The sequence below is a fragment of the Eurytemora carolleeae genome, unplaced genomic scaffold, assembly GCF_000591075.1.
Source record: "Eurytemora carolleeae unplaced genomic scaffold, Eaff_2.0 scaffold1778, whole genome shotgun sequence".
Lineage (NCBI taxonomy): Eukaryota > Metazoa > Arthropoda > Copepoda > Calanoida > Temoridae > Eurytemora > Eurytemora carolleeae.
This window is the reverse complement of record NW_019397668.1, coordinates 17846-40105: the sequence shown is the minus strand read 5'-3', so window position 1 is coordinate 40105 and position 22260 is coordinate 17846. Positions and strand designations below refer to the sequence as shown.

The 22260-nt window shown below is 31.1% G+C and overlaps 1 protein-coding gene across 1 annotated transcript; it reads right to left on the bottom strand.

The window, feature by feature from the left end:
* Window positions 1-7259: 7259 nt before the first annotated feature.
* LOC111715424 (uncharacterized) lies at window positions 7260-20803 on the bottom strand. Its single transcript, XM_023490741.1, has 17 exons — window positions 20752-20803; window positions 19913-19992; window positions 19658-19696; window positions 19227-19288; window positions 17717-17791; window positions 17000-17095; window positions 15840-15898; window positions 13995-14190; window positions 12867-12934; window positions 12152-12231; window positions 11309-11406; window positions 10930-10969; window positions 10657-10710; window positions 9897-9990; window positions 9288-9384; window positions 8474-8562; window positions 7260-7925 (listed from the first exon to the last, which is right to left on the bottom strand). Exons 1-17 carry the CDS (start codon window positions 20793-20795, stop codon window positions 7856-7858), a joined length of 1341 nt encoding a protein of 446 aa, XP_023346509.1. The 5' UTR covers window positions 20796-20803; the 3' UTR covers window positions 7260-7855.
* Between the last annotated feature and the right edge of the window lie 1457 nt (window positions 20804-22260).

The following is a 22260-nucleotide window of genomic DNA, read 5'->3' as shown; positions in this document are numbered from 1 at the left end:
AAACTAGGCAAGTTTATTTGTTTTCCATTTTAGGAATTCAAAACTAGTACCCTGTAGTTGAAAAGTTGTGGACACCCTGTAGTTGAAAAGTTGTGGACACCCTGTAGTTGAAAAGTTGTGGACACCCTGTAGTTGAAAAGTTGAATACATAATGGGTGAAGATAAGGTTAGGATCTTGTTTCTTCTATTTTTAGTCTGATGATCAATGGTGTGTAACCCTTGGAGATCTTAAGGATCATATTTAGGGGCTGTTTACACTCCTCAGGGTGCTCCCCCCAATTCCATCTCTACCTCCTCCCCCCTCCCCCCTTTAACATTGAATACAGACTTGTTTTTGACACATGGTTGATAAAAGAATGAAATTAAAGAAGAGAAAACTTTACTACACAAGACAGAACAAGAACGGGGGGAGGGAGGGGGAGTAATAAATATCCTAAAAATGAAAGGGAGTGGTGTTATAAACTAATATAGTAAAAATAGTAAAAAGTTTGTAGCAAATATCGTATAAACATGATATTCTGTAAACCTGCAGTACGTTGTACATTATTAACAATTTATGTTTGTAAACTTATATGTAAAATTATTATTCATTGAAACTGCGTTTCAATTGAATATGTAGAATGATTAGCTTAAATCACGGGATTGGTTGGGATAATAAGGAGAGAAGGTGGGGATAATAAGGAGGGAAGGTTGGTATAATAAGGAGGGAAGGTTGGTATAATAAGGAGGGAAGGTTGTGATAATTAAGAGGGAAGGTTGGGATAATAAGGTGGGAAGGTTGGGATAATAAGGAGGGAAGGTTGGGATAATAAGGAGGGAAGGTTCGGATAATAAGGAGGGAAGGTTGGGATAATAAGGAGGGAAGGTTGGGATAATAAGGATGGAAGGTTGGGATAATAAGGAGGGAAGGTTGGTATTCTAAATAGTGTTTTTTACAGGGAAAACATTTAAACGAATCAGATTTTTAAACATTTTCTTCAAAATGGTGAGGTGTAAATATATGTGTAAATGGAAGGGGATGGAATGGAGGAGTCACTCAAGGATGGGTATGAGTAGGAGGGGGCGTGTCAGAAAGGGGGGTCTAAATGAAGGGTAGGGTAGGGGGTATTTGCCACCCTCCCCCCTTTCCTAACTGAATGTTTGTTCTTCTATTTCAAAGGATAAATGTGAAGATAAATATATACAATCTTCGTTTCTAAAGATAGAAGAGGACATCTGCCAACCTGCCTACACCTAGAGCTCACTATACACAATTCAAAAATCATTGCGCGAATAATGCGCGAGTAGTGCTGCGCAAACTTTATTGCCTTAGCAAATTTACAGGTTTACAAATTGAAAGAAACAACTTTTGTTAGTTTTTTTGAGAAAAAGGTTTATGAAAATTAAATCATAATTTAAAGATGTAACGCACAATTCTTGGGGGACATATTTTTAATAATATAGTTTTGGTTATTAGATACTTATCATCCAATTTTGTTGAATAGGAAAGGTGCAGCAATATCAACTTCAAATCTCAATGAGAGTTTTTTGCTAAAATCTCCTTAACGCTTACATAATTTAAGGTTGTGATATACACTTTACGTAAAATCGGGGAAAGGAACTGACAAACTCTGATTTTTTAAATCCTTAACTTTGTAACCCAGGATGTCTTGATGTTTTAAATTGTAAATTCTGGTAGATCAAATAGTCTAATGTTGAAATATCTTAAAATTTACTACAGCAGGTTTAAAAATATAAGTAGTGTACAACACCTGAAAGCACACTACTGCTATAGGGATTAGAAAATTTGAGTTTGTAACAAAAACTCATGTCCTGTGTGCTAAATCCTAAAATTCACGCGCAAACTGCAAACAAATTTTCGAAAAATTGGGAAATTTGCTGGATATATATTAGATTCTAGTCTACAGGTTACTACCATATAATATTACTTGCTCTTTTATGTTAAATATAACAACCCTCTCCTTATATATCTTGTTACAATTCACTACTTAGATTGGGTTTGATTTTATCCTAGAAAAGTTTACTCCAATGTGTACATGTCTGACAGTAAATGATACATTTGATACTGCTATTTATGATCAATAATTTTTGCTATGTTATACTCATAGAGAATAGAATATATAGAGAGGAATTTACTGGAAAAAAGTGTAAAACGGCCATTTTGTTGTACTGTTTCCATACTGCAGGTGTACTTCACATATTTATGCTATATAACCTGTTGGGCCCTGGAATATCTAGTCGGCGTAGAACAGGCTCTCTCTCTGTCTTATAATTCTACGCCGACTGCGAGAAACTCCTTTTGGCTTCTGCTTTAGGGTTATTATGAACGAGGTTTATCCAAATCTTGAAAAGACGACATCTAGTGTCATATCTGTTATTTTAATTAATCTATGTTTAGATCCCTGTAAGCACAAATATTTGTAATTGAAAACAGGGGTAAAATATTTCACATAATTTAGAATTATTGTTTATGATTTCAAATTCTTTTATTGAATCCATGAAGAATGAAATTTGTGAAAAAGGAAAGTTTTGTTTCCCCCTTCCAGGTTTCACATGTTTATGCTACTTGATATCTCTGTATATTGCATAATATACTTCTATCTTAAAGGGAGTGTTCACGATAAAAGGGGTATCTATTTGAAAATTATAAATCAATCGCTGTACGGATTTCGTTGTATAACCGTGTAAAATCTGAAAATGAAACTGAACTGATTCTATAATTTTTAATCATATGTTTGGTTAGGCTTTTATTTGTCATAACTCATATTATAAAGTAACTTATTTGTAATTAGCCCTGGAAAACTAAAGGATTATTTACTTACTAATCTTAATTCTTTTTGTTTAAAATCGGCAGAAATTTCATGAAAAACAACCTTTTTTCAATAAATATGTGAATTGACTAAGTTATTTTATGCCTTCATCTTACAGTTATGAATTATAATAATAATAATGTAAAAATTCTGGTGTATCAAATTGGGCTGATTGACGTAACTTAAGAAGTTTGGTATCCCAGGGGCACGTACTAAAAGAGTCCAGTCTTACACTGCAAAATAGACAGACGGAGAAGGTCCAATTTTTGAGACATCCCTGAAACGACTTTGTGACCTTGTAGCTCCTCTAGTGTTGATTTTATGCACACAGTTGAAAAAAGTTAAATTGCTTTGAAGTCCTTAATTACGAAGGAAAACTCTAAATTAAAAAGTATCTTAAAAGCTGTTATAAAAAAAAACAAGAAAACTCTGGAATAGGAAAACGACTTTTAGACGATTATGATTATATAAATAGTTAAATGAATCTTGAACAAGAGACAAAGCAGTTGTGTAGGGTAAAAGACCCACTTTAATCATAAATGATTTAATAAGTTACTATTAAAGCTATTTGCTTTGTAACAAGATTAAATACACTTAATAATTGTTTTAATGTCGTCTTCCTATTCCACAGTATTCCACTGTATTTAGTAACAAATTATTAATTGAATTTTGAATGCAAAGATTTGATCTGATGAAATATAACTAGAGTAATAAGATGATAACAGGCAGGCATATAAATGCATAGAAGCATAAACTCTACAATAGAGATTCAATATCAGATATATCAGTAATCTACAGGGTTAAACATCTTAAATGGTGCACAACATAAAAATAGAATTTGAATTTGAAAAACAATACAAATATGTCCACTGCCCTTCTTAAAAAATATTCTATGAAATTGATTATCAAACTTTTTGTGAGTCATCCTTTATATCTATAACTTTGCATTTCAAGCATATATGAACTTCTATTGAAATTAAATTTAAACCTTTCTGTAGTTGAAAAGTTGTGAATTTAAACCTTTGTTTTCCTGTTCATCTTTTGCTATTCATTTTTCATCCATATCCCGTACATTAGTTCAGTCCTTTTCAAACACGTTTCAACTTTCTATATTTGGATTAGATGATTGGTAAAGAAATGGTTTAATAAGTATTAATATGTACTTATACCAATCCTTTACAATTCATGTCTTATCCACTTATGCTCAATACATTACGCTCTAGGAACGCAAAGACATTTTACAGCGGAATATTATTATAATATGTTTTATTTAAGTTCAATAAGCTTTCTTTTCATCTTTCAATTGGTCTCTTTCTGCAATATCTTGAGATTTCTTGGTTTTGTTTTCTTCTGATAGTCAACAATTTAGCAGGTCAGTTTCTGCTCTTACATCATATTTTTTAATTAGTTTGTTTCTGCCGTGTCTTCCCAAGTAACAATTTTGCGGAAAATCCGCGGAAATTCCAAGGAATGTTTCACGGGAAAATCCATTGAAAATGTCGACAGCAATTCCAGGAAATTTCTCGTAACCCATACCGAAGAATTTTTTCCGGAATTGGATTCAGGAATTTCTCTGGAATTTTATTTAGAAAATTCTCGGTAATTAATTTTAAGATTTTCTCCGGAATCGGACTTGAGAATTTCTCCGGAATTGGTTACAAAAAGTTCCCTGGAATTGGACCCGAAAATTTCTTTCGTTTTTTGGTGAACCCATTCTCTGGAAATTCTCGAGAAATTCCTTAGATTTTGTCGACATTTTTACCGGATTTTCTTCGGATATATTGTTGCGAGAAATTCCTCAAAATGGATCACAGGAATTTCTCCGGAATTGTTATAAAGATATTATCAGGAAATGGTATCTGGAAATTCTCTGGAATTAATATATATTTGTCGGTCTGTTTCTGCTGTTTTTTTTTCAAATGTTTTAGTCTGTTAGCTTTTGCTTCTTCCTTTAGTTGATTTGTTCCTGCTGTTTCCTTTAGTCGATTTGTTTTTGATGTTTCCTTTCTTCTTTTTTAAGTCGGTCTATTTGGCTGATTCTTCATAACTTTTATTCCGCCAGTTTCTGCTGTTTCTTAGGATTCTTTAATCGATTTTCCACAGTTTAACGTTTTTTTCTGTTTTAAGCACATTTTTACTTTGTATGAATCTGTTTTTAATGGTAAACATGTGTTTTCTTAAGATCATTGAAATTTAAGAAAACTTGAAGGACACCCTGTATTCTATTCTGGTTTAAATACTTATATATTCAAACATGAGAGGCTTAAAATCCTGAGTTCACATCAGGTTGGTATAGTCCGGAAGCATACCCTATCCATACAATTGGATTCCGCACACACAGCCTGGAGTGGAATTAAGTGACTAGTTTTAGTCCAGTTCTTTGTTGTGTTGATTTACATGATAAAACCTACTTAATTAATCTGCTCTCAATTCAGATAAAAGGATTAGAATTGTAGAAATTGAAATAATAATTATTTATTAACGCTTTTCTCCGATTATTTTTACATTTAAAAAAAATCGAATATTGTTTAACGCTTCTTTTTAATGATAAATTGTATACTAAGCTTTTAGGGCGCTTCGCACCCATCTTCAATTTCAACTGTGAACGTGTTCTCTTACATTAAAAAAGAAAAAAAAATTTCGCGGATTTTCAAGATTTAACAAATTTTTACAAAATAAAAAATTTCAAACACAAATTTTTCAAATTTTGATCATTCATGAACCTTCCCAGGGGTCACGTGAGTTCCCAAACAAAATTTGGGCCCGATCGGTTCAGCCGTTTTGACGTTTATTGGATACAAACTGACAGACGACAAACCAAATTTATTTATAGACTAGAAATTCAAGGCGCTTCGCGCCCTTCTTTCTAGGCTTTTAGGGTGCTTCGCGCCCATCTTCTATTTAAATTGTGAACATGTTTGTTTTGTTTACATTTTAAAACAAAGAAGAAAAAATTTTTGCGGATTTTTAAAAAAGAAATTCTCGGATTTTCAAGAATTTAATTTTTTTTACAAAATTAAAAACCTTTAAAACACATTTTTTTAATTTTATCATTCATAAACCTTCCCTGTGGTCACGTGATGTCCCACAACAAATTGGGGCCCGACAGGTTCAGCCGTTTTGACGTTTATTGGATACAAACAAACAGACACCCAGACAGACAAGCCAAATTTATATATAGATGTATACTATACATGTACATTCAGAGGAAGAAAGTTCCAAATGTGCAAAGTTATCATTTTTAACTATTTTCAATTTAAGTCGACAAGTAAAAAACCGTCTGCATACTTTAATAAAAAATAGTTAAATTTACAAATTATTTGACACTCACAGTTTTAATTTTAGAAAAAAAGTAAATAGTGTTTTTTGTAGTTCTCGTCGTGCTTCATAATATGTTAGAAATGGTTTCTTTAATTAAAATTTGCACTGAGCACAAAAAAAAATGACCAAAACATTGATAATAATAATTGTTTGGAACATAAGCACGGTTTGGAACTTTATTTCCCTGAAAATGTCTTGAAAAAAAAAATAATTTACACAATTTACAAAGTTCATAACTGAAATGATAGTTTTATGTAAAAATTAGTATAATATGTTACTTTTATTACAAATTGCTTATAACGAATTTACAAATTGTTCAGTCTTATATGATTCTGGTAATGTACGCACTTTTTTATAGTAAAACAATTTAATAGTGTATGAAAATATGACTGAAAAAAGATTAAAACTAAATATGAAATTAGTTATTATCATAATTCACATGTAAAAAAATGGTTTATCTAAAAAATAAAATTCAGAAAAAGGTGTCAGAACTTTCCCAGAAAAAAATAAAAATTACCCGGTTAGGATAATTGAAGGCTTAAGTGTTCGCGAAAAATGAAAGGGGGTATAGGCTTAATGCGATAAAAAAGCGCTTTTGATCGCTACTAATCTTACTTCTATCTGTTGTGTATATAAGGAGAAAATTGTTAAAAACGACTAATACCGAATAACTTAGCGCCCATACAAATTGAGAAAATTGCAACATACGACTTAGACCGTAAAAAATCAATTTAATTTCAAACAAATCATTTAGATATTACACCCTATAGTCATCGATTATCTTTCGCCATATTTGTATATAGTTTATATTTTATAATATTTTTTAATTAATTTGTTTTGAATTTGATTTCTTGTCGCTTGCGCAACTATCTAAGAATGCCGCGGACCACTCACATTTTTCAAAATCAGTTAAAACATTTTCTAAAAAAATTGATGACTATAGGTTGTACTGTATTAATGATTTGTTTGAAATTAAATGGATTTTATACGGTCTAAGTAGTATGTTGCAATTTTCTGAATTTGTATGGGCGCTAAGTTATTCGGTATGAGACGTCTTTAATAAGTTTCTCCTTATACGCAACAGATAGAAGTAAGATTAGTAGCGATCAAAAGCGCTTTTTTATCGCATTAAGCCTATACCCCCTTTCATTTTTCACGAACATTCCCTTTAATATGTCTTTATGATTTACCAAAACCATACTTCAATCCTTCAAATATCATTTTCACCTTTCTAAATATCCCAGGGAAAGTTCTGACACCTTTTTTTGGATATTTTCTGTCACCTTTAGATTACATGTATTATTAAAAATGAAATCTGCCAACTTCAAATTATTGTTTTGGTTGAAAATTCAAAAAAAAATTTAAATACATGTATTATGATGAAATTAAAAATGTTCTATGCATTTCAAGAAAAGGTCGCCGCAAAAATTATCAAAAATGGCACTTTCTTCCTCAGGGTACCTTTGTGAATAGTATAATAGCATTGGCAAAAAGTATTCAAACATACATATAATCGAGTTGCAAGATAAAGGAATTGAGTCTTTGTCACAAACTCTGGTCTTATAATATAACCTTATAAATTTGCCAAATAATATTAAGGGTTTAACCCATCAGGTTGCGAAGATTTTGAAATTTGAGTTAGTGGCAACGACCCAATTCATTTTTTTAAAAGGAAAGAGCTCTATTTGTTACAACCAATAGAAAATAAGAATATAATTAAAATTCTAAAGATTCATATATTCTCCAATGCACACATTACATTCTCCTGGTCCAAGAATACCTTCAACGCATGATCTAAAAACAATTATAATTAGTATCATCCATACCGCTCTCATTGTTGAGGTAATCCCATTGACCCTTCTTGATTTAAAGGATCTAAGAATTTGCGAAGGAAAAGCTGTCTGGGAATTTTATTGTTTTGCTTATTAAAGGCCGGATGGTTTTTAAAAAGATTTAAGAAGAACCTTGGAAAAATGTTTTAAAATATTTATTTCAACTTCAAATAAATAAGAAAATTTTAGATGTGTAATTCAAAAAATATTTTTTATTTTTTAAACACCGGCCAGCCATTTGACCGTCCTCTATACCCTACCATAACAAATGATTTTAAAATTGATTAAGGTGTGTTTATATCAATTGTAGACAGTAAACTTTAAACAAACCAGTGGCACTTCTTTAATTGAAATAAAGATGAAAAATGAAATATCTAAGGTCTGTACAAGGTTGCAAATATATAGGGATTATAAAATCAAACGCACAATTTTTTTACAGAGATAATTAAAATAAAGAAAAAAACCAACTCTTGAGTTAATTTTTTTGGTGAAAATCTGCGAAGAATTGACCTTGTTAATCCGCCAGACTCTCTACAAAGAAATCCTGCGGATAGAACAACACCAGCGCAATGGATGCATCCAAGCTGAAACGGAAGAACCTAAAGAAAAAGTATATTTAAAGTTCTGAGAACCAGAAAAGCTCTTAGACTAAAGTTATTGACTTTGAATAGTCGATTGAACCGACTCATTTTACATAATAAGCAATTTAATAATCGTTATTGGTAAAAATCTTTGTTTTAAAACCAACGAGGTTATAGGGTATAGAGTGATGATGTACGCCAATCCTTTACTAATTGTATAGGCCATAAGCTATACCGAGAGCGTACTTCATATTTGTTTATTTTAAGTTTATTCTGGCCTAACCTATAGTATATCAATATTAGTAAACAGTTGCAAGTGTACAGTACAGCTAACTGAGCACACAGGTAGAGAACTATCATCCCCCCTGTTTAAAACGCTTTAATGTCGGCTTCATATTCCACAGTTTTCTAGTTATCACTGTACACTATCAATAATTGAGACAGTTTTTTTATTTTACCTACTTTGGAACGACCATGATGAAAATACTTTTTCAACGATGTTTTGCATAATTTAGGGAACAGACGCATATGCTTTTAAAAGAAATTTCTCATTTTTAGGTTTTCTTAAATCCTCCCTAATTCTGTTGCAAATTTTGCAAATTATTTTTGTATGTACAAATTCGCTTTTAAAAAATTTGCAATTCTATTCATAATATTGAACAAAACAATTGTCATTTTTAAACACTTTCTATGGTTAAATTTTAAAAACAAAATGGCAGAGATTTTAATTTATTGAGGACGACCTTTCCGTCGACTGCTAGATTAGATTCGTCCGCTCCGTCCATACAATCCGGCCAACCGTCCTCGATCCAGTCTTGGGGGATACAATCACCATCACACCTACACAAATATAAAATTATGTTTTTTTTATTATATAACCTACGGTGGTCGGCGTTTATATCAATACAATGAAGACGACTTTTTATTAATAATGCTTTGGTTCCTTACGAGCGTTTCTCAAAGTGCTTGTTTCTATGTAAGCAAAGTAAAGCTGTTTACATGTTTACATGTTAATGTGTTAATGTGTTTCTGCTATTGAAAGCTTGGTAGGAACAAACAAAATTGTCTTCATTGTATTGATATATACGACGACGACTTACATTGTCAAAATGTCAGCCTTTTCAGTCCAACCATTTTGCCAGCTATAGCTGACATGTATGAGCATTGTTTATGAGATAAAACATCAATAATTTTTTACTTTCTTTTGTGATCTTCTTTTTTTAAATCAGAATATTTTCCAAAAAGTTACAGCTTACATTTTACACTAAGTTATGTTTAATCTGACCCTTCAATGGATCATTATTCTTCATTTTTAATTGTAAAAGCAAATGTTCTCAAACATTCCCTTTTACCTTGCAAACTGATCATAACAGACAGACTGTGGACTATTATCCCCCCAGGGAGTAGAGCAGCACTTGTTAGTTCCATCTGCAGACACTAGGTGTCCTTTAAAGGGATTGGAAGCGTAATTTTAAGTGAACCTCCGTGCGAAGATTGAAATGTTCGATTCACAACGGTTCCTTTAAAACCTTTATTTGATCAAAATGTGGAAGATACCGCCGATTTTCAGACTCGAAAACTTTTTACTTCTGTGAGTTTCTTCATTGCTTCTTAAAAACAAAAAATGCGCATTCATGTCACTTTCGCAGTGAAAATGCAATGAAAAAACGATAATTTTTAAAAACGAAAAAAAATACAAACGATTTAAAATTGTTCAAACAAAAATTTTATTTACTTAACAAACGGTTTTGGAGGAAAATTATTATTAAATAATAGGTTTTTTATTAAACGATTCTTTTGATCGTACGAATTTACTGAACGATCGTTCACTATAAGAAAACGAACGAAATGGATGGAAAATGAACAATCATTTTGAGATAATTTTTTTATTTAACGATTGGAAAAAAAATAACGAAATGGGTCGTTTACTAACAATGAATGAACAAAATGAAGATAAAGCCAGACACACCCACGGCCATCTCTATTAATTTAAAATTTATTTTGGATTTTATCAAATTCGGTCATAATCTTGGTCGTAGGTGGAAACTAAGCGCAGCTTAATCCATTTCCAAAACTGATAAATCTGATTCAAATGATTGGATTAAAAATTACCTCTCTTTCTCTCCTCTTTATTACAACTCTTCTCATTACTGATAAAGTTCCGGACTAATCATATTCAGTTTTAAAATAAAAAGTAAATAAAAAAAAAAATTATCTGCTTTAGTAATTGTTGTGAAGATTTTGAAAAATTAAAAAAATCAGTATCCTTGACCTTAAAGCTTCATTTCAAGTTATGGCAAATCAGAATCTATTTCATTTTTCAATTCATTTTTTGCTGTTTTTTAAGTTTGTGTATTATGAAGAAGAAAAAACACTGGAATATCCCTGTGTGTACTGCATTTCCGTTCATGTGCTGAATGAACTTCTACAAAAATAAAATGTAAAAATCATTAGTAAAATTTGTTCTTAACACTTAGTTGAGACACAAATTTGTAACGCCATTTTTCAAATGATTGTCAATTACTTAAGTTCATAGCTCAATAAATAAAAATTAGTTTCAGATTTCTTCTATAATATCCGGCTTTCACTTTTGACCATGATGTACAAGACTCTACTAAAAGAATGTTTATAAAAATCATCTGTACCTCTTCGTAATAATAAGGGCATGTATGCGCCCCAAACTAAATTACTAACGTGCACCTGAGCATGTTGAGTTTTTTTAAGTTCCTCTCAGGAATCTTCATAACAACGATCGTTTTTTTACCTTTAGAATTGAATTTGATGATTCCTGAGTAGTTGGTAGATTTTTCAATAGTGGTACACACTCATAGATATACCAGGGGTTCACTTCAACATTCTCATCTATAAAAGCGGGAAAACATTTCAAATTTTAAATCCTTTTTTTAATTTAGATATTTTTTAAATGTTTGTCTTTGAAAATAAATGTTAACTGAGATGAAACACTCATAATTCCAATAGTTTGATCTGATATCTACTATGGGCACTTTTGACTTGAGGATCAATGCTTTATATCTTCATTTTAGTTATTAATCCATGGTTCGATTACTACACTGGAAACTCCGGTTCACTTCATGTACCGGGCCGACTTTGAACCTGCTAGAGCAAGCTGTGCTGTACATATACAGACAATGTAAGGCTAAACAATACAGTACGCAAAATTTACAATTATATTCTTGTGAAATTTAATATTCACTATGCGGGATCGAATACAAATTAAGTTAATCTGCAGATCAACAAAATATCGAGATCAAGTTTTAATCCACAATGCAACCTTTTTTATTTAAAGTTTTATACAATATGAAGAGACATCGGAAGAATTCATAAAATGTCGTATTCCTCACTATCTGATAATGGAATGTTGCAGATATTTAGTTTTTTTTATTAAATGATTATATGGAGATCTTTAAAACTGTTCCGGCATATTTCATTGCTATTTATTTATTTTTGCAATTACTGAGATTTACGTAAATTAGTATAAACCCCATTGATAATTGTCAATGCATCATTTCATAAATTCTTTCGGTGTCTCAAAATCTCTGTGGTAAGCTGTATGTAAATACCCCTTTTAAACACTTTCAATGATCACCTAATCCGTTATAGTAGTCAGGATTAGAGTCCAGTGCTTTAACCTGGGGTTTCAAATAAACCCTTTCTGTTGAGGATTTCCTAAAAATATTTCTTAAAAATGTTTTTAAAACAATTGTTTAATAAAAGTAAATACAAACTTTAAAGATTCAAAACATTTCTTTTAAGAAAAATCAATTAAAAAATAAAAAAAATAAAAGCTAATTGGCAGGAAATTTGTTTGCAATAACATTTTTAGCTCAAAACTTTAGAGTTAATCATTCATATATACCACATAACTGTGGAATAGTAGGATATTTGATAATTTTACGAAGCAAAATGTTATGCTAGTTGCTTAACCCTATCTCTGCTGGGGTACTTGAAAACCAGNCTTGTCTGGGTGGGTCTCAGGATCCAATAAACGTCAAAGTGACTAAACCGATTGGGCCCAACTTTCCAAAAATTTCCCTCCAAAAAAATCGTTTTAGATTACATGTTTGAAAATTTTGAAAATCCACGAAATTTTTTTTATGAAATCTTCGAACTTTTTGTTTTGTTTTGTTTTGTTATACCATAAACACAAAGAGAACATGCTTACAATTGAAATAGAAGAGGAGCGCGAAGTGCCCTAAAAGCCTAGTATTTTAAAAATCATAACATGACTTCTTTCTATTCCAGAGTTTTTGGGTTCTCATGCACTGTAAACAATTTTTTTAGTTTTTATCGTAAAAACTTACTCAGTTTCTTGATGAAACGTATTTGAGGGATTTGAATACTGCTCATGAAAAGACTTTAGTGGATTGTCCTGAAAATGGAACATATTTAGTTTACCATGAAATTACCCAAATAAGTGAACGTTCCCTTTCAATTTAGTAAATAAATCATTTTTGATATTATTGTTTTTAAATATGTTTTGAAACGGCGTGTTTTATATTTTACAGTGCGGTGTTCATGGTTTAGTAATTTATGTATAACACTCATAGAAAAAACTAAAATTTGGTTCTAAATATTGACCAATCGTAAGCATCACGTGGATTTAATGGTTCTGTCAATTTTCCGGAAAGTTATGATTTTGATCACAATTTCTCCTATAAAACCTAATTTTTCAGCCTTCTTTCTTAAATACTTTTATGTCGGCATACACGTTTTGAATAAAAAGTATTAAACAAACAAATCCGTAAATTTAAAGGTTGTTATAAATATAATAAATATAAACCAAAACGCGTATGATTTCAAATAGAAGAAACCGAATGTCTCTAACTCTGGTTAGTCCGGGGTGGCATGAGACTACGGAAAAAAAACTTTGAAGCTATGAACAGAATGTGATCGAATTATTCCACATTCAAAGTTTCAAATTCAAATTCAAATTCAAATTTAGAAAAAAAAAAATGTTGGTAATATCTAAATTCTTACTAACCGGTCCAAATGTCTAAGTTTTCCCAAACTAAGCAACAAACGTTTTTTGCACTTTTCTCATTAATTAAAAATGATACTGATCGAAATTTAAAACAGTTCAAGTTAAGCCTAGGCCTGTTCATTTTTTCGAAATGTTCGTTAATGTTTTTTTTATGTTATTGCAAAGTGATGAGTTCACTGGCTAAAGGAACTGTCATTTTAATTTCAAGTGATATTCAAAAAACATGCATGAGATATCTATTTTTTAACTTTGAAAAATGATTACTTTCAAATGTGCGAATACCATTATAAAAGTAACTTGCTGATTTCTGCTTTGGAAAAATTGGAGGAAATTAAGAGAATTAAACACTTGTAGGCTAGAAAAACGGTTATTTATAAAATATAGGTTTTCATTTTGAATGAATGACCACTTTAATTTAAGCGTACAGTCCCTTTAAATTCTAAATTACTGTTTGAGAAGGTGTGTCCCGAGCCAAGGTGGGTGGAGTAGGGCGTGGTCGAAGAGCAGAAGGAGTGGTAGGGCGTTGTTGAAGAGCTGCAGTAGTGGAAGGGCGTGGTTGAGGAGTTGCAGGAGTAGTAGGGCGTGGTTGTCTATATGAGGGTAGGGTAGGGCGGGGAAGTGGATCATAACGATCTTCTGCATCCCTTTAAAAAAATGTTGCTAAATTTACTTTAATTTATTTTGCGAACATTTCCTTTAATTTCTTTTGTTAATGATCCCTTTAGAATATTTTGTTTACGGTGATAAATGTATCTAAATACAAATCTTGTAAAAAATCTTTAATTTTATGATTTTTTTTTTAATTCGAAAATTGTAAGCTTAGATTTTTTTAAAAAGTTCGTATTCTACTAGAAGGATTACACTAAACAGAATGTAAAAGCGTTACAGGCTAGGATCTTCTGAAGAAGACGGTATCTTCCGGTCATACAGGGTTACCCACAAAGGATGATACTTAAGAGACGACTGTACAGATTTAAATTGTCAATTTCCTTATATTTAGGATTCTCTGCCACTTTTAAACTTGTTTCTTTCGTTGCCATGTCAATAAATAGGCCATTCAAAGACAATATTTAAGACAGAAGACTTAACAGAATCGTCATATTTTATAAGTTTTAGGTCGTCTTTGTGGGTAACCCTGTATCTATGTGTGTGCATTGTCATCTCTATGTCACGCACCTCTGACCCTTCAGTAAAAGTAAATTCAAACTAGAGTCTGACCTAAAGTCTGCTTTATTTACCCAATGTCCGGGCGATACAGAAAAATTGGGACCAGAAAGGTTCAGAAATTTAAATGTACTACGGCTGTCCGTGATGTCATCGAATTGTTTAGCTTCTTTTAAATCAACAGCAAAGATTGTAAACAAAGGTAAGAATTTTCTAGGGAAGGTTTAAAGGCAGGCAGAGCTTGTTTACTAGCTACTGTTTATTTTTTTCAACCAGATACAGAGAAGTTCTAATATTTATTTATCTATTTAGTTTATTTATACGTTACTGTAATGTGTATTATAGACTTGAAGAGAACTCAGTAGTAGAAAGCCAAGATTGAGTGGAATAATGAAGCATGGTTGCACTAAAACTATATTTACATTATAACGATACAAAAAAAATTAGTTTTGGACCAACAAAATTGATCTAAATACACACAACATTCGCCTGGGGCGAATATATTTCCATTATACTTTTTTGATCAAATTCTTTGGGCTAACTGCAGAGGTCTTGCGCGATTCCGGGATAAAATGGCTGACAATACTACTTTCTTCTCTGGCTAGATAAATGCTGTGTTACTTCTTTCTCCAGCATCAATCTTACCCTAGCTTCGCCCTTTAAAAGGTACCAACCTGATATCTCTAGATTAGAAAGGGGGTTCAATACTACGGTTGCAAACATACTTGGGGTTCAATATCCTCTTAGACTGGGTCTAAATTGTTTGGCTTTATTCTTGGATTGCATTTTTTAGGCTTTATTTCTCCAACTGGGAGCAATGAACTATATGATACAATATACACATTGGAGAACCCTTGGCTGGGTTAACAGTATAATTACACAAATCCCATCCCCCCTAACTGAGGAATATAAATTATTTAAGAACCAGAAAACTGTGGAAATGCTTGTGTAGTAACTAATTCGACTTACTATGCGAAATTGGTCTGTTTACACAGACAATTTCTGTGTTAATTTGACTACTTCAAGTCAAACCTTGACTCTAAAAGTCCTCCATTTTCCAGAGTTTTCTGGTTCTCACTGCAACCGTGTGCAAGGGGGGGGGGAATATAATCATATAAAAGAAGTTTACCCATTTCCCCCAGTTCTTGAATTCGTTCCAGCAACCCATATACTTTTCTTCAACGTATCCTGGAAAATAAATGTTTTTAATAATCCAAGATCAACGGTTTAGACCCTGATGTTCAGTGAGCTCTAAGCCCGGAACTATTGGCTGGTTAATCTTTTCCTAAAGCGTTAATGCGTTTCTCTTTCTATCCGGTCTTGGGGGGTTAAGTCTTATTAGATCATGTATTTAAGTTGTTCCTATATAACACTAGAATTTTAAAAATGTTTACCCATTTTCAAAAAAATAATTCTTTAAGATTCCGTTGTGGATAACAAATTAACAACCAACAATTTCAACCTCCGGAAGTTGTTCATTAGTACTTATAAACTTTGCAATCATTATTTGTCAACTATTGGAGAAAACCCGAACATCCGGGGATCAAGACTCAATGCATGCATTGAATGTAATTTTTAACTTTCTAGAATTTAGTATTCCCTTGAAGGGACTGTAAGCGTAATTTTAAGTGACACAAAATTCACAGATGGCAATGCTCGATTCACTACAATACCCTTGAAACATTAATCTGATAAAAAAATTTAAGATATTGTTGTTTTTCTTATTTGAAAATAATCAGTTTTCAAAATTATAAAAATTGATGTATGTAATATGTATAATTCATACTTAAGATCAGGCCGGCAAAGCGTTCAAGAGTACCAATGTGAATTGGACATGGCTAAGAGTACCAATGTGAATCAAGCATGGCCATCTAGTCATGGAGGGTCACTTGAAATTACGATTACATACAATACAGTCTCTTAAACAAAATAGAGATCCCACCCTTTTAGCACCCCTTTAGTATCCTTTCTGCTTTGTTTGCTGTTGTTATTTTATTCTTTTGTTTATATTTAATTTAAATTTTTTTTCTATTTTAATTCATATACAAGATGCTTATGGCCGACCAAACGGCTATACCGATTGGGCTGAAATTTTTGGTGGACACTTAAGGGTGGCCGGGGGGGGGGGGTTGTCATACGCTAAAAAATCGATTATTTGTTTTCTCACATTTTTTTTTCATCGGGCAACGCTGGGCCTTTCAGCCAGTTATTGTTATTATTATTATTATCATTATAATTGTTATTAACATTATTATTATTGTTATTATTCTTATCTCAAAAATGTTTTGCCTTCTGTTTATCTGTAGGGTTGGCTAGGCTTGTTGCAGGTCTAGAATACGCATACTCAATACCAACACTTGAACCCTTGTCTTCACGTGCTATAACCTAAAATAAAAAAGTGTAATCATGAATGTCGTCTACCCGGGATATAACCTAATATGAAAATTAATACAATGTCGCAATCGATTCTGTGAGACAAGTTCCCCACAATTCACAAAGAATAAACCTTCAGAGACAACTGTTTCCATATATTGATGATTCCCTGGAACTATAAACTTTTTTATTTCTTTCCCAAACGATTAAATAAGTCTTTTAAAGACTGTATTCAAGACAGCTGTCAGAAGACTAAATTGTTATATTTTAAGAGTTTCAGGTCGTCTTTACAGTCTCATCCTTTGTGGGTAAGCCTTTATATTAATTATAATTTAAGAAATGATTAGCGAAAAAAAGACATTCAGAGTTTCATATAGCTTTCTTGTTTCTGATGTGCACAATTTTTAAAAAAGATAAATTTTTCAAGTAAAATTTTGGAGAAAATAGTTGACATTGCTTTAGTCAAAATATGATAAATAATACCCCACTTTGCAAGTAAAAATTTCCATTTTTAATCTGATATACGAGATCATGCAAACACCAAATTACAATTGATGAAATACGAAAAAAAAATTCTAAACACCCTGAATTAAACCCCCAAAATTATGTTTTGACCGATTTGACCAATTTGACCTGAAAAATGAAATCTGATCCAGAAGGAACAGTAAGGGTTGCTGAACGTTGTCCTCGCAATGTAAAATCAGACAACTGGAAGTGATAAATTATAAAATGATTGATAATGTATTCATATAATAAAGTTTAATTTCTAATAGACTTAAAGAGTCTGTAAGTGTAATTTAAAGTGACCCTCCATGCAAAGATGACAATGCCCGATTCACAACGGTATCCTTGAAACCTACAAATGATCAATAGTGTAAAAGATATTGTCGTTTTCTGACTCGTCGAAAAGTGTATATTTCTATGAAATTCTCCATAGTTTCTTAAAAACAGTAAATGCACAGAGAAAGCACGCAAATAAACAGTTTAAGAATAAAAACATGGATATCTAATTCATACTTAATCAGACAAAACGTTTAAGGGTATCGTTATAAATCGGCCATTTCCAGTCCCTTTAACTAAAATTTACTTATGTAGTCAGAGCTGAAACTTTAGAATGAGATATCCTTAATCACGATTACTTAATCTGAGTATCCAATGTACACACTTTTAATTTTCTTCATAATCCTCTTTTTGGATATTTCTACTGTTACGCGAGCCATGCTCCGTGTATAAAGTCTACTTGATGCCCCTGTGTATTTCTGAGTTCTCCCTGAGGATCTGTACAGAACGTATTGTGAAAGAACTAGTTTTAGGAGCTGTTTACAGACTGACTACGCAGGCGCAAGATTTCTCGCGTGGGAGTGAACAGTTTTATATTAGTATATGTTTATTTTTTTTGCAAGTGTAACCGTGTCCAGAATTCTAGGATCACTGTGGTAATTATTTCTTATATATATACGTATGCTTATCGGTTGATTATATTATGATTGATATTTACAAATGTGTTTGTTGGTTCCTTGCCACAGTTTTTTAATGCTTAGTGGATTATCTGTTGTATTCGTATGATTTATCACTCAAAGCTTTTTCTGTGGGTTTATTAAACTTATTTAGATTGAAGACTCAGAGAAATAAACGTTCGGAACCTTATTATCATCCTTTTGTTATGAAATATGAGCGTTGAGAGAAGGAAGTCTTACGATCCGGTCTTGAGAAATACCACACGGTACATATATTAGGTCTTTAGGGAAATCGCTAAGTAGCGAAACATCTACTTTATAAAAGTTACGTTTGATAACAATTACAGATATATCTTTTGAACTAATATCCGAACTTTAGAATGGTAGATATCGAGATCAATGCTTGATCTTCTCTTTTTCTTAATCTCCAGATTGAATAGTGCTTGTTCTCATTTTATTATTAATCTCCAAATTAGTTAACAGATCGGGATTAATGATATCTCATTTTAAAGTTTTCAGCTCAGATTGTTTTTTTAACACTGTCCGGAAAAAGACTTTTTGCGGAGCTATTTTGCATTTTTCTTTTGGTGGTCAAAAATTTCAGACATGAAATATAAAATCTTTTGATTTTCAAAAACTACACTTACTAAAATTAAATTCTTGTTATATCATTTTATAATAAACTCCTTGTAGTTTGATGGAGATTCCAAGGGATGTGATTTGATTAAAAAATCAACATCTTCACATCCTAAACAAACATTAAAACCTATAATCGATGAATCTTTTCACTTAGATTGAAACTTTTTAGTAGTTAATCTTTTTATCAGGCACTAATCCCCACGATGAATTAAGGTAATCACGTTTTATTAATTTTTTTGGGCATTTTTCATAGCAGTTTCTTTTTTTAAACAAAAGATGGACTTGTTAAAATTTAACATTTTTCTCATTTTTGATTAGTGAAAAGATTCAATTGAGCATATCAAACTTTAAACAGGATCTCACAACAACGAAATTAGATAAATAACATAAATTCTGCAAAATTTCAAATATCTTGTTTTCTTTTTTAAGAATGGGAGGGGCCAAAGGGAGGGGTTAGATTGGGGGGGGGGGAGATTACCTGTCCCCTTAGGAAAAATGTCTTCCCAAACAAGCCGAACTTCAAAGAAACAAATTATTACAAAGTTTTTTCTCAATCCAAAAAAAATCACTGAAAAATCAACCAAAGAAAATCTAGATATATTTAACGCATAATTCTTTAAATATTTTTGCGAATCAAAAAATATATTTGAAAATTTTAAGATAATTTGAAGAATTTGCAATTTTCCAAAGCCTAGTTTTAAAAAAATGCATAATTTAAAAAATGTTTCTGTTCCTGACGATGCATCAAGTCTGGTAACCTCAGGAACACCCTGGAACGGATTATGGTTTGGTTTCCAGCAGTAAGGAACACCACTAAACAAAACTTGGTGAACGGATTAGAGTCTTTGCCACATCTCTATATCTTTGTAAACTGATGGTATAAACTTTTTATATTTCAAACTTATACTATTTGATTTAACAGAATTTATAGTTTGAAATATCTAAGTTTCTCGACATTGGATTGGTTAAAGATATAAAAATTTGAACATTTTTGGCAAAGACTTAATTCCTCTTCAATGTCCACATTAACCCAATCCTTGTACTCCAATTCTATCCGAAATTATAATTTACATTTCTACCTATGATCGGTAACTCTGAAGCTAAATAAAAGATCGATTAGAGACTCTCAAAAAAAAGATACTTATACTATGAATCTAATCAAATGCTAGAATAAAAGCAGGAAAATCTAAAACATTTCAAACTGAAGAATATTTGTTGCTACATTGAAAGTGAAAAAGTGTTTTATATATATATATATATATATATAAAATTTCTCAAACTTCGGCGTAAAATCAAAACTACAGGAGCTATTGAACGTCACAATTTAGTTAAAACTTCCGATTGAAAAGATTCTAAATTTAAAAAAATCAAAAGAAACTTTGATAGAAGTCTTAAAATAACTCAAATGAAAAAGTACTTTTTTAGAAACTCCTTTTCGCAGTTTTTTCCAGGGCTACAAAAAAGCAGAAGTGTGAGTAGGTGAAAAATACCCAAAGGCTAAAAACTGATACAGCACGGTCTGAACATTTGCTGCATAACTTTTGTAGAAAAGATGAATATTTTTTTATTTACCTTTTAAAACAGAGGAACAACAGTAACAAAGAATATGTTCTCATTTTTCTCTGAGTTCAGAAAACAAAAACAAATAGATCAATTTATTAATATCATATTATTAAGAAAATCATAATAATATTGATACTAAATACATTTTTGATAACAATGATAACAGTGATTATTGTAATAATAACAATAACATTGAAAATAGCAATGACTAAAATAATAAATATAGTGAAAATAATTAAATAATAATAATAATAATAATAATAATGATTTTGAAAATGATAATTACACTAATAATATTAGTTATAATGATAATAATAATCATGATAATAATAACTATTTTAGTAGATAAGATCAGTCCAACTAGCAGATTCACTTTCGATTCCATGAAATCCATAAAATTAAAAATATTCAGAAAAAATTTATAATAATGGATAAAATTTCTTGGAACGGATATAAAAATATAAAAATTATATTTTGTGAAGAATAAACATTCCTTGATGCTTGAAGCACTGCAAGGCCAAAATTTGTTTATGTTATGTTAGGGTGGCCCTGAATTCGGCTTGTATCGGCTTGCGAGGGGTCCCTGACAAACTGCATTAAAGTGCACATAATAAAATTTAAGTATTTTAATACAATGATACTTTTTTAAGTTTATAAAAAACAATGTTTACTTAAAGTTAACATAAATTTTATGCTTGGATATTTGGATATTTCTCAAAGGATTGAGAAGAATAAATTAGATTAAATTTTTAAAATGCAACCAATTAAACTTGATTTTCTTATACTTTCATGTTTTATGCTGACAAATGTTTACTTTCGTGATTTATGCTGACAAATGTTTATTACATGATTTTAGCTGACAACTGTTTACCTTATTCTAGGCTTCCTGAGCTGAAAACTTTAGAATGGTCGATATCAAGATTAATGATTAAACTCCTGGCTTCACAAAACCCGAGATTATTTTTTATACGCATTCGATATCCAAGAAAGAAGCATAAAATTCAACCAATCAGCGTATCATGTTATGATCTACTCTTAAACTTTTGTTTTCTTTTATGATTTATGCTGACAAATGTTTACTTTTATGATTTATGAGGATAAATGTTTACTTTCATCATTAATGCTGACAATTGTTTACTTTTATGATTTATGCTGACAAATATTTATTTCATGTTTTATGCTGACACATGTTTATTTCATGTTTTATGCTGACAAATGTTTACTTTTATGATTTATGCTGACAAATGTTTATTTTTATGATTTATGCTGACAAATGTTTACTTTCATAATTTATGCTGACAAATGTTTATTTTTATGATTTATGCTGACAAATGTTTACTTTTATGATTTATGCTGACAAACGATTACTTTCATGATTTATGCTGACAAATGTTTACTTTCATGATTTATACCGAAAAATATCTACTTTTATGATTTATGCTGACAAATACTTATTACATGATTTATGCTGACAAATGTTTATTTCATGTTTTATGCTGACAAATGTTTACTTTCATG